Below are 12,796 nucleotides of genomic sequence, written 5' to 3' on the forward strand. Positions count from 1 at the left end.
CCTGATAACCCCTGTCATCTCCTCACATGCCCCACTGTGTCAATGTCATCTCTAGGGCCCTACCTCTTGGAGTGAGACCTGCTTCTTCTCTTCAGGAGCCAGATGAAGGGCTGGATTGGGGTGTTGTGAAGGAGATGTCCCTCAGGTCACATCTGGATAATAAAGCTGCAGTCCCTCCCTCCTCAGTGCCTCTTATTCTTGTTTGGATCCGGGGGTTGGAAAGGAATTGTGTGGTATGCACGTGCCGTGTTGGGCTGGGGTTCTCAGAGGGAAGACAGAATAGCAAAGGTCCATGAGAGTAGAAGAGCTCGGTCTCATGAATCAGACTGCTTAAGTTCAAATCCTAATTCTGCCACTATAGTACTGAGTGGGCCTGGGCAAAGCACTTAATCGCTTGAACCTTATTAGACTCTAAAAGATTGTGGTATTTTACAGGGCCTCCTATTGATCTATGGGAATAGACCAATCCTGGAAAAATGGGAGTATTTATATGCGCAACTTCGGGGAATGAGGTGGGGAAACCTCTTTGGTACCCTGAAATTAGAAGAAGAATGGTAAAAGTTGTCTTCACAAGCAGGAGCTGGAAGCTGGGGGGGGCCTGACCGGTGGCCGTTGCCTAGGTAGCTAGACAGCTTTGGACTCCTTTCCCCGCCCTGCCGGTCACTTCCGGCACTAAAGGCCTAAGTCTATCGTCACTTCCTGTATAGAGGGGCGTCAATGCACTCGGATTGGCCAGCCTCCTCTATTCGGGCGGACGTCCCACCCTCTGGTTGTTCCCCAGCTGAGGCGGGGCGGTAGCGATGGCAGCTGTGACCGATGTGCAGAGGCTACAGGCCCGTGTGGAGGAGCTGGAGCGCTGGGTGTATGGGCCGGGTGGCTCGCGCGGCTCTCGGAAGGTGAGCGATTTGAGGTCCAGTGGTCCCTTTCTGGGGCAGACAAGGGCGGTCTCCTGGCCTGGGCCTCGGGATGGATGTCATTTCAGTCCCGTCGCCTGTAGTCCGGCCTTTGAAATAACAAAGGTCCGAGATCTCCGGAGCATATTGGACCCTCGGGGTCCATGCCCATGCAGGGAACTGCGGGTTATTAGGCCCGCTTCAAATGAGCTCAGTATGAACTGTGACTAACACTCCGCCCCTGCCCTCGCGGGCCAGTTGGGAAGACTTGACACAGTCGGGAAATTGACTAATGAGAGTTTCAATAAGAGATGAAGTCCACAATGGAGGGGCCGCCACGGAGCCCTGTGTAATTAATTGCTAGATGCATTGTGCAGAAAGAGGTCCATGGGATTTAGAGGAGGCAGAACAGGGGTGCATAAGGAAGGCTCTGGGGCGGGGCGCGGGGAGTGAGAGGTGAGGTCTGAGAGGACCAAGATTAGGAGGGAAAGGGATTGGATATTGGGTGTTCCAATGTGAACTGGCACTGCTTCACACCGTTACTGAATTTTGACAGCGGTGAAGCTCAGTTGCCCTCCCATCCCCTTTTTTCTATGGGAAGGCCTGAAGTTAGAGTGTCAGCAATACCCTGGATTTAAGTGCATCAGAGGTAATGATGTATGTTTGTACACCCTTGTGCAATTAGTTGTCACTAGCAGATTGTGCCCCATTTGAGAATTGACTTATCAAAACATTTTCTCCCTTTGACGCTAGCCCTCCTGGTTTTTCTTTTACGTCCTGGCTGTGCTGCTCAGTCTTACTTGCCTCCCCATATATTCGACCCTTGAATTTTGGTATTCCTCTCCCTCTAACCTAAAACCTGAGTGAGATCATTCACTTCCATTGCCTCTTCATCTATTCAGCCCTTTAAGATTGGAATTCCTCACCCACTACCCTTAAAACCCAGGTAGGTTCAGTCAGAGAAATAGGAACCAAATAATATATAGTATATGCTAATGCCCCATAAACTCTAAAATAGTTCATTACCTCTCCAATCAGACTTGAAACTCCCCCAAGGAGTACATGATTATGTCCCTCTTCACACTGAGGATTCCCAGAAGGTGCTGTTGCATCTCCTTTAATACAACAGAAAGTGACCAATCTAGATTTCTGGGGCAAAGAGCTTTGGGAGTCTGAGGGAATGAGAGTTCTTTACCTCTTTCAGTCCTTGAATCAGGTAGTGAATCTTGGAAATAACTTTCACTCCCCTTACAGATAGCTGATGGTCTGGTCAAGGTGCAGGTAGCTTTGGGGAACATTGCCAGCAAGAGAGAGAGAGTGAAGATTCTGTACAAAAAGAGTAAGTGTTTCTATGGGGTGCCTGCCTGTCTTCTTTTCTATACTTATACTTCCTGAGACCTGCCCCTGGTTCTTCAGCCCATTAGGTCACTGGAATTGCCCTTTGGGGATAGAATGTGAAGATGTTTCCCTGCTGAAATGGTGAATTGGGGTGTGCTTTCTATTTTTGTGGTAAAACTTCAATCCCATGACAGTGTCCTAAGTTATGGGATAAAGGCTCTGTCTGAAAGATCCCTTTGGTGAAGTATGGAGAATGGGTATGGGATTTCCACAGGCAAGGTTCAGAGGCAGGAAATTAGGTACTGGAGCCCTGGCCTTGGCTCAGCCATGCCTTTTTGATTGTGTCAGAGCTAGCAATCTGCTCAGTAACTAGAAATCAGATAAAGCTCTGAGTTGTCTTGGTGGCACTGAGGGGCAAGGGGCCTTTCACCCTTGGTGAACATAGGTCAGTGGGAATACTGAGGGCCCCAGGGTGGTGGAAACAATTATACTCCCAGCTCTAAAGTTTGAGGTCAGCCAGCAGGTGATCAGAGGGGAGAGACAGGGAAGTAGGAGTAGGAGCCCTGGTAGAGGCCTGCTAATGGACACTGTAGGTGTCAGCTCCTCACTCAAGGCTCTCCCCAGCATGGACCATTCCCCTGGTATCCTTCATAAAACAGATCCTCACTCCCAACCCTATTCCATTTTCCATCTTGCTACTTTTCTAGTTGAAGACCTGATCAAATACCTGGATCCTGAGTACATTGACCGCATTGCCATACCTGATGCCTCTAAGCTGCAGTTCATCTTAGCAGGTGTGCACATGCATCTGGGGATGTGAATTGTGGGGGACTTTGGGCACCAAGATGGCCTTCCTGCCAGTCCTAATGGATAAAGCCCTGGAAACTGCTGTCTGGAATTCTGGCCTTTGTCTGGGCTGAAGCCTGAGGTGGTTCTGTGGTTCTCTAGTAGCATTGGGTGTGATATATTTCTGAGCCAGTTGTAGGCCATGGTGCTAGCCACAGTGGGAGCTACTCCAATGTTCTATCAATGGTCTGCCTTTAGGATTTTCCTTTAGAACCTTCCTCACTTCTGCTAACTAGACAGAGGAGCTTCTGGAAAAGGGTGGGAGCAGAGACATTGCACTTGGGAGAGAATATTGGCATGAGTTTCAACATATTTTTTTCATGTGAGAAAGTTCTGGAATTTCAGAGTTCTAAGCAATGTCTGCTCATCAGTTAGTCAACCATTCCATGAGGTAGAGTTTGCCAAGCACCTATGCTTGTTCATTCATTGAAAAGATGTTTAATTATCATCTACTGTAATCCAGACTATATTAGGTGTGAGGTATACAGTTGTGAACCAGAATGTCCCTGAGCCATTGCTAAGGCTCAAGCATCAAGTTCAGGAAATTTTCTCTTGCACTGATTCTTGAGTCCAGCCTCTCCATCCCTCCCTGAGGCTACTGCCTCAATATTCATCCCTTTACACACGAACAGTTGTAGTCTTCTAATCCCTCTTCTTGACCCTAGTCTTCCCCTCTTGCATGTGGTCCAGTATCATCTTTCCAAAACATGTTTCCAGCATGCCACTTTGTCTACTTAGGAACCTCAGTCTCTCTCTCTCTCTCTCTCTCTCTCTTTCTCTTTCTCCCCCCCCCCCTTGCTAGGATAATGTCTTAAATCCTTAGCCTACCATTCAAAGCCTTCTACAGTTTGCTGGATCTACCCTGTCATCTAGCTCTGTTTCCTGTGCTCTCCCTTCTCCAGTTCAACAAATTAAATTCTTTTTCCTCTACTAATTGACAAGCATTCTTGCCTACAAATGTTTGACATAACAGTCCTCCCTTCTTTAGTGCCCTTCCCACTCTTTGCAACCATTAAAATCCCTTGTGCAGGGCCATGCTCTCCTTATTGGACTCTTCTGTTATGGTCCCAGTTCTCCAGAACCACTGAGCAGAATCTGCCTGGCAGTCTGCCACATGTCTCCTCTTTCAGACCTTCCCTTCCCAGGAGCCCTTGGGTATGGGTTCCTAAGCGCAAAGTAATTTGTCTCCTGTGGCCTCAGAAGGGCTTACTGAATTTGTTGATAGGAGGCTAGAGGAAGAGGCCTTCAAGTTAAAATATGGAGAAAGGTGGGACTTAGAGAAACTTAGAGGCTCTTTGGGCTCAAGATGGCTCAGACCAGAGGTATTCAGGAGGGGTTGAGGGCAGGATGGGGGAATGTGCACCTAGAAAAGGAAGCAATGGGCAGAGTAGCTGCCCCAATTTCCAGGACCCAGCCATCTCCCCTGACAGGTTTTCAGCCCCGTGCATTGGAGTAGCAGTGCCCAGGCTTGCCTCACGGCAACTGTCTTGTCTGTTTATACCTCAGAGGAGCAGTTTATCCTCTCCCAGATTGCACTCCTGGAGCAGGTGGAGGCTTTGGTGCCTATGCTGGACAGCGCTCATATAAAAGGTATCTCTCCACTACTCTGCTTGGGGATGGGCGGATGGGCAGGTCTTCCCTGTGCCTCAGGTTCCCTTGGCTCAGGCTGGGTCTGCTCCTTGTCTTTTTTCTTTTTTTTTTAATATATCTTTATTGATCTCAGAGAAAAGGAGGGAGAGGGAGAGAGAGAGATAGTAACATCAGTGATGAGGGAGTCATTGATCGGCTACCTCCTGCATGCCCCCAACCAGGGATCAAGCCCGCAACCCGGGCATGTGCCCTGACAGGGAATTGAACCGCAATCTCTTGGATCTGAGGTCGATGCTCAACCGCTGAGCCACACTCGGCCGCTGAGCCACACTCGGCCGGGCTGCTCCTTGTCTGTATCTATTTGTTTTTAATCCTCATCCAAGGACATGTTTTTTCAGTTGACTCCAGAGAGAGAGGAAGGGAGAAAGAGAAACATCAATGTGAGAGAGATACATTGATCGTTGCCTCCCATATGCACCTTGAGCCTGCAACCTGGTTGTGTGCTCTGACTAGGAATCAAACCCATGACCCTTCAGTGCACAGGATGATGCTCCATCCGAGCCACACAAGCCAGGGCCCTTGTCTTTACCTTTACCGTGGGGGTACTTGCCTCCTGCATTGGGATTAAGAATTGCCAGAACAGACAGCTCAGTTTCAGAACCCTGGGCAATTTGGGCCTAAGGATAGTAGTGTAAGCCCAACAGGCCTAACTCTGGGGATTCTTTCTGCCTCTATCACACCTCTCAGCATCTGTCCTTCAGGATGCTACAGAGCCCAGATTTTACTGTAAGAGTCTCTGCCAGGTATGTGAATGTGTGTGAATTCTTCCTGCCACACTGCTGAGAGCAGTTTCTATGCCTGGGTTTTGACAAGCAGACAGTGACTTTAATTGAATTCAGATATCCTTCTTGTCTGTCTCTGGAGGTATTTTTCCAAGCTCCCCCTCCCTACCCCTGATCAGCTACCTGCTGAGCATCTGACAGCCTTAAGTTTTGGGCCTAGCATGGTGGCCAAGGCTTTGGGTGTTGGATTTCAGATGGCCAACTTAGGGACCTGGCATTTATCCTCAGCCTACCTGCAGCTCCCTGTTCCCTAGGACAGGCAGACCTGGTCCCACTAGCTGAGAGCAAAGGGACAGATTCCATGATAGGCAATGCTCTTTTTACCTGTTGCTGCTTATGGCACTAGAGTGGGGGTATGGGGCAACTTTGAGGACCCCAAGGTTTTGTCTTCTAGGAGCCTGTATCTTCCCCTCCTCTTTGGGTCCTAGAGTAAGACTAGGGTGAGCAAGGAGCCCCCCCCACCACCACCTTTAGCTGCAGCGGTCAATGAAGCCTGGCGTTTGTTTAGTTTCTCCACTCAATACTCTAATCCTGCCAAAGACCTAATAGACTATTGAGCAGTCCTGGGGGAAGGCACAAGCATCATCAGGCAGTGTGCGTTGTTTTACAGCTGTTCCTGAGCATGCCGCCTGCCTGCAGCGCTTGGCCCAGATCCACATCCAGCAGCAGGTATGGGAAGGGAGAGAACTGGAAGGTGGTGAAGCTTCCAGTCGCCATCCCTGCTGCCTGGGGAAACAGTCTCAGGCTCCCCTGATATCAGCTCCAGTGGAAACTTGGGAGTTTATCCTTTATCTTTCATCTGACTTAGAGAGGGGAAGGGATTTGCATAGGGCCACATCTAGATCTCCTGCCTCCCAAAGTAGGGTTACTCTGAGACACCAAAAGGTTGAATTGGGAGGTACCAAAGAATTCCTGGAGATTATGTGTCCTTAGCTGTGGGTGAAGGAGCTGTTTTTTTGTGTCACCGCCTCCCCCCCCCCCCCCCATTCCCAGGCTCTAGTGTAAATTAAAAAAGGGTTCAGAAAATGGGACGGGGAGGAGGTGACATACACTAACAGAAATGTTTCCTTAAATGTGTGGTCTATTCCCCCTTCCATCAACCTTAAAACTGCTGTTAGTGTACCCATTTTGGAGCCTTAAAGTATCCTTTTAGAAATATGCTCTTTTTGGCTCTGGGGTTAAACATCACCTTATCTTAGGCTCTGTGGGGAGTGAGGGTCCCTGATGAGACAGGAAGGTTAATGGGAAGTGAGGGCTTTGTCCAACTCCTCTCTCTGCCATACCTTGGCCCCACAGGACCAGTGTGTGGAGATCACTGAGGAGTCCAAGGCTCTTCTGGAGGAATACAACAAAACTGTATCCTTTCTGCTCAGCCAGGCCTCTGAGGAGCTGTCCAAAGCCCTGGCCTTTTGTTCCATCTGTAGCTCTGTCTTTCATCCCATCTCAACCAGCCTGTTGGTTCCCCTGTTCCCCTACCCTTTTGGCAGATGCAAAGTATCTGCACTACCTCACTCAGACTCGTGTTCTCACCTTGACCTGCAACTAGACAATGCTTCTCTCCAAGCAATTTGTGCAGTGGGATGAGCTTCTTTGCCAGCTAGAAGCCGCCAAGCAAGTGAAGCCAGCAGAGGAGTGATGGCTGCTATCCATCCCAGGATGGGCCAGGGCAGTCAGACTTTGGGGCCATATTTATTGGATTCATAGCCTACCTCTCCGCACTCAGGTGGAGCTCTGAGGTCACAGGTCTGGCTACTTGAGATTTTCTCTTTGTACCCCCTCCCCTCATCAGTGTCCTATTCCAGTGACAATAAACTATAGAGATCACTGGAGGAATGTGCCTGCTTCTTGGTCTAGGGTGGGGATGGGGGTGAGTGAGGATGGGGGTCATGGAGGGCAGAGTTGTCAACCTTCCTAGTGGTTGAACCAGGAGCTATACTCATCCTGGTCTGGTTTTCTGGAAGGTATGGGGCTCTCAGGACAAATGCTCTTATTTGATTAATGTGAGTGGAACATTCACTTATGTATCCATTTATCCTACATTTACTAATTATCCCTCTTTATGTAAGATTCCATGCCAGGTAGGGAGGATACAGGTCGGTTCCACCTGATCCCTGCTCTGCACAGGCTAGCTGTGAGACAGTCCAGGAAAAGGGCAGTCCCACCAGGTTGGCACAGGGTCCTTTGAGACACAGAAGAAAAGGATGGAGGAGGCAGCCCTAGAGGGCAATATGCAGGGTCTTTGAGAGCCCAAGGAGCAGCATGTGCAAAGGTGGAGAGGAGCCTTGAAATTTCTCAGTTGGTAGCCTTCTTGGTGCAATTAGCCGAGAAGGGGAACCTAGAAGAGGTGCGATACAGGCGTTGGGGAGGGGTGACCCATTAGGGAATGAGAAGAAGGAAGCTTGAGAAAGAGCAGACTGAGATTGTCACCTCACTCCACCAAGTGTTTGCTGCCCCCTTGTGGTGTCAGGGAGCTCTGTGGCCCCAGGCTCCTTTACAACGGCCTGCCCAGTCACCCCACCTGCGCGGTCTCAGGCATCATGTCCAAATTCAGCATGTCCAAATGAAGTATGAAACTGGGAGTCATCCTTGACCCTTCCCTCCTCTGTCCAAACGGTCGCCAGCTTCTCATCGCTCCCAACTTAATCCACATTTCTCCATTCCCCCTGCCATTTCTCTGGTTCATTCTTTGAACAAATCATTTAACAAGTATTTGAGCGCCTATTAAATGCCCGGCACCGGACATGTCTCAGCGGCCTCACCTCTGGGACCCAGCAGCCTGTAGTCACCAGCGATTGCGGCCTGATTCCCCCCCCCCCCCCCCCCCCCCCCCCCCCCGGCTTGGCCGCAGCCAGAGTGAGCTGTGCACACGACCTATTTTGACTGGCTCCTGATGAAAACCCACCGTGGCCCGCTAGTCCACACGGAAGGAGGTGGAAGCTTGGAACTCGGTGACCAAGGCTCTCGCCCGCGCAGCAGCAGCCACTCAAAACGGAACCTCTTGCCTCTGTCCGAAGTGAAGCCCGCAACGGCGCCTTTGCTATTGCGGTGTGCTCAACTAGTGACGCCATCCTTGCCGTCTTATAAGGGCCAAATCCTCCCCTTCCTTCGGACGCGGGACTCCTCTGATGGCCGCTCCTCTCCTCCGCAGGCCTCTCTCCATCCCAATAGGAGGGCCCCTTCCCCAGGGCGGTACAGCGTAGGCAGCGTGTGTTTGGGGTCCTTGGAAGTCCAGGCTGAGCTCGCTCCTAGGCTAGACCTAGTCGCCCGGTTTTCCTCCGGAGGCTCCGCGGCCCCGCCCCCCAGGTCTGGTCCCGCCCCCGCCCCGCGCGGCCCCGCGGCCTCGGCGCGCTCCCGGCCCGCGCGCCATCTTGATTCTGAACAGAGCTTGAGGCGGGCGCAGCTGCGGCGGTGAGCGCCCGAACCTAGTGGGTTTGGGGGGTCGCCTGGAGGTAGGGGGTGGGCAGGAGAGGCCGACTTTTCGGCCGTGCGGCCTGCGGGACACTGGGGGCCGCCTGTGGCAATGGAGACGGCCGAGGCCGGCGGGACCGATGTCAGTAGTAACCCGAGCAACCGTCCGCGTCTAGCCTCTACTCTGAGTTTCTCAGTGACCTGGGTTAGGGGAGATGACTCTAGAAATCTCTGGGCGAGGGGTGCTCGACCCTGTCCTGGGGATTTCGGAGTGAGGAGGGGTCAGTTCTGTCTTTGAGGAGCATTTTGATGAGGGGTCTTGTCTCCGCCTCGGGGAGCTTGGGGTGTAGAGACTTGAGCACGAGGTGAGGGAGCCTTGTCCCTGTCCTTGGTGAGCCTGAAGTGAGGAGCCCTCAGGCTTGTTCTCAGGGAGTCTGGGGGGAGAGCCTGGACGCTGTCCCAAGGAGCCCAGGGTGAGGCAGGCTTGGTCCCAGACCTAGGGAGTTTGTGTTGTCCCCCTCTGAGGGGGCTTGGACCTATCTTAAAGGGCCCAGTGTCTGGGGAATTTGGTTCTGTCTCGGCCTCGGGTGGAGAGAGGGTTATGGCCCTGTTCAGGGTAATGGGAGTGTATTGGGTACAGCCCTTCCCAAGGTGAGGCAAGTATGGCGCCTGTCCTGAGAAGCTGGGAGTGAGGGGATATCGCCTTGTTCCTGGGAAGTCTGGGATGAGGAACCAGGGCTATGTCCTGAAGAGCCAGGGTGTGGGGGATGGCCAGGGGCACATTCCTGAGCATGCATCTGATACTTCCTTGCAGTGGGCAGTGAGATTCAGACGCAACGGCAAGCAGGATGGAGCACTACCGGAAAGCTGGCTCTGTGGAACTCCCAGCACCTTCCCCAATGCCCCAGCTACCTCCTGATACCCTGGAGATGCGGGTCCGAGATGGCAGCAAAATCCGCAACTTGCTGGGGCTGGTACTGGGTCGGCTGGAGGGCGGCAGCACAAGACATGTGGTGTTCTCAGGTTCTGGCCGGGCTGCAGGGAAGGCTGTCAGCTGTGCTGAGATTGTCAAGCGACGGGTACCAGGCCTGCACCAGCTTACCAAGCTGCGCTTCCTGCAGACTGAGGACAGCTGGGTACCAACTTCACCGGACACAGGCTTAGATCCTCTCACAGTACGTCGACATGTGCCTGCAGTGTGGGTACTGCTCAGCCGGGACCCCCTGGACCCCAATGAATGTGGCTACCAGCCCCCAGGGGCACCCCCTGGCCTGGGCTCCACACCTAGCTCCAGCTGTGGCCCCCGACCCCGAAGAAGGGCTCGGGACACCCGGTCCTGAAGACCTGCTGAGCAAGCTATTCTCCATGCTTGAATGTCTAGGATGGCTGTGCCTTCTCCAAGAAGCCTCTAAAACTGCTCAACATCTCCAACAGGACTTGAATCTACAGAGTGGGCCTCCCTGTTCTGATTCCCCTTCCTTCTGGCATATGGGAAGGGGCCCCTATGAAGAGTAACAGGTGTGGGGTCTTAGCCGGGTTCTGGATTGCTTAAGAAGGGCTTACTCTGCCTTCCATCTACAGTGCCTGTGATCTGCCTCTGACAGAGCTCCAGGGAGTGGGTTAGGAAATAAAAGTTCTGCCAGTTTGTCTGTCTGATGATTCTCCCTCTGCTCTGCCTGCTATGTGGAGGTGGGATTAAGGGGGTGGGAGTCTCTGCCTTTGTCTCCCAGGAGCTCACTGGCTGGAGACAGGAAGAGTAGGCTTAGGCTAGTGTTGGGAGGATCTAGAGTCATGAACAAGCCTCATACAGTAACCTGACTATATCTAGACCTCTGGGCGGGTTTACCATGTGCTTTGGGCTGGTTTAGGGACTCTGCCAGGTCAGACATTTTCTCTGTCTTTCTCAGGCACCAGACTGTCTGATTTGAATCCTGATTCTAGCTTATCCGCAAGTTACTGCTTTGTGCCTTAGTGTTCTCATCCATAAAACAGGATATAGTGCTTACCTCATAGGGTTTTTATGAGGCTTGAATGTAGAAATACACACAACTCTTAGATACCACTCGGGCATATAGTGCTGTGTAAATATTAATTGCCTAATTATTAATGACTCAGTTTACAAACATGCTTTTTCTTATCTTAAAAACATACCGTAATCTCCTATTTCCCCACAAGGTTTCATCCTTGCCTTTTTACCCCTTGCTGCTCCTTTTCTGTTTCACCTTGGCTTTAGACTCTTAGATTCACCATGGTCAGGCTGGGAACAAGGGGAGAGGTAAAGATTGCAATGGTAGCCAGGGGGCTGCAGGCACCAGAGCAGAATTGTGGACAGTTGTAGACTCAGTAATGAGTTGAGTCAATTGGGTCTCCCAATGGATTTTTTTTTTTTCAATTACAGTTGATGTTCAATATATTAGTTTCAGGTGTACAGCATAGTGGTTAGACATATAACTTAGGAAGTGATCCCCCTGATGTCTTCCCACTGGATTTTGAGGTCTTCTCCAATGTGTCCAGTAGCCTGGGTGTCCAGTTACCAGGAAAGCACAAAGTTAGGGCTCTTCTGAGCTCAAGTTGTAGCAGGGTGGGCTCAGCAATTTGAGTGTTGAAGTGATGTCTGGCTGAGTGTGGGCAGGAGGGGTTGAGATGTTGGGGAAGATGGAGTTGGGGGGACTTGAGGCCTCAATAAAAGCTTACAACAGGGATGAGTATACCACAGGGCCAGCAGGCTGTGGTCAAACTTTGAACACTGCATCATCCTTTGCTTTCCAAGGTAGGTGGCCCAGAGTGATGTGGAAGACCCTGAGGGAGAGACAGGTGATGGAAATTCAGGGGATATTAGGAGAGGCAGGAAACTCAGCAGCTGCCCAGCCAGGCCTCTCAAATGCAGAGAGGGTCATGAAGCATCCACTATACCCCCAGGGATTGTGATGGTGACTCAGGTATCTTGCTACGAGCAACCGCCTGACTTCTCATTCTCTTTGTGGTTAATTCAGGGTTTTTGCTTCCTCCCAGTTTCTGCATATTGCCTTTTCTCTGAGCATCTTCACTGGTGTCTTCTACCATCAACAGCTCTTTGTCATTGGTCCCCAGAGCTTTGGGACCAAGCTACTTGCAGACTATTATCTTTGGCTTGGCCTCCCATCCTAATCCAGCCTACTGGGGCCAGGGTGGAATGATCATGTGGAATAAGCATGGTGACCTGTGCTGAAGGAATGATTCAGTAAGGTGGCATCACAGGCTCTGGGAGTCCTAGGAGGGGCTTCCAATTGAGCAGCTTATCATTAGGGCATCACCTGAGATTTCCAGGATGATGGCAGGGGTAGTGTGGAGAGAAACTGAGCTGGGTTCAAAATCTCTTGGGAAGAACAGGGTCTGCAGCTCAGATAATCAGGAAATAGGCCACAGGCTGAGGAAGGGATGGCTAGTGATTCTGGGGCTTTTTCCCTCTTTGCCCTCTATAGGGCCCAACTGGGATCTAAAGGAGGAAATGTGGGGAGAGAGCAGAGAAAAGTGAGGCCTTTAGAGGTTGGAAAGCCTGACTAAGTTTAGCAAGGAGCATACGAGTTGTGTATAACTGCTGGTTCAGTTTTTTACTTTCTACTTTATTCTTAAGTCACTCCGGTATGGCTTTTGCCCCCATAATTTTTTTTTTTTTTTCTTCAGGAAAGGTTATGCCATTTATAAGCAGCTCTTCCAAGAGGTTGGATTGTGAATTGGTGATAAGTAGCTGGAGAGGAATGTAGACTACAGAGATTTATTTATTTATTTATTTATTTATTTATTTATTTATTTATTTTTAATGAATTGGCAGAGACTTGAACATGTTTGTAGACTGATGAAGGAAGCCAGTAGGGAAAGAGATTAAAGATGCAGAAGATC

The 12,796-nt window shown here is 50.9% G+C and overlaps 2 protein-coding genes across 4 annotated transcripts; both read left to right on the top strand.

Moving 5' to 3' along the window:
* The first annotated feature begins 755 nt into the window (after nucleotides 1–755).
* On the top strand, nucleotides 756–7,333 carry DCTN3 (dynactin subunit 3). The gene is made up of 7 exons (XM_081151826.1): nucleotides 756–896; nucleotides 2,148–2,232; nucleotides 2,939–3,025; nucleotides 4,584–4,667; nucleotides 6,120–6,178; nucleotides 6,806–6,865; nucleotides 7,056–7,333. Exons 1-7 carry the CDS (start codon nucleotides 801–803, stop codon nucleotides 7,143–7,145), a joined length of 561 nt encoding a protein of 186 aa, XP_081007952.1. The 5' UTR covers nucleotides 756–800; the 3' UTR covers nucleotides 7,146–7,333.
* Nucleotides 7,334–8,843: 1,510 nt separating this feature from the next.
* On the top strand, nucleotides 8,844–10,562 carry RPP25L (ribonuclease P/MRP subunit p25 like). Of its 3 annotated transcripts, none has more exons than XM_081151827.1 (2): nucleotides 8,844–8,917; nucleotides 9,732–10,562. In XM_081151827.1, the coding sequence occupies exon 2, from the start codon at nucleotides 9,766–9,768 to the stop codon at nucleotides 10,255–10,257; it is 492 nt and encodes a 163-aa protein (XP_081007953.1). In that variant the 5' UTR covers nucleotides 8,844–8,917; nucleotides 9,732–9,765; the 3' UTR covers nucleotides 10,258–10,562. The 3 variants fall into 3 exon arrangements, with proteins under 3 accessions (XP_081007953.1, XP_081007954.1, XP_081007955.1); XM_081151828.1 differs by having other exon boundaries at nucleotides 8,875–8,934; XM_081151829.1 differs by lacking the exon at nucleotides 8,844–8,917 and adding an exon at nucleotides 8,939–8,958.
* The last annotated feature ends 2,234 nt before the right edge of the window (nucleotides 10,563–12,796 follow it).

Source organism: Miniopterus schreibersii, assembly GCF_964146895.1.
Source record: "Miniopterus schreibersii genome assembly, chromosome: 11".
NCBI lineage: Eukaryota > Metazoa > Chordata > Mammalia > Chiroptera > Miniopteridae > Miniopterus > Miniopterus schreibersii.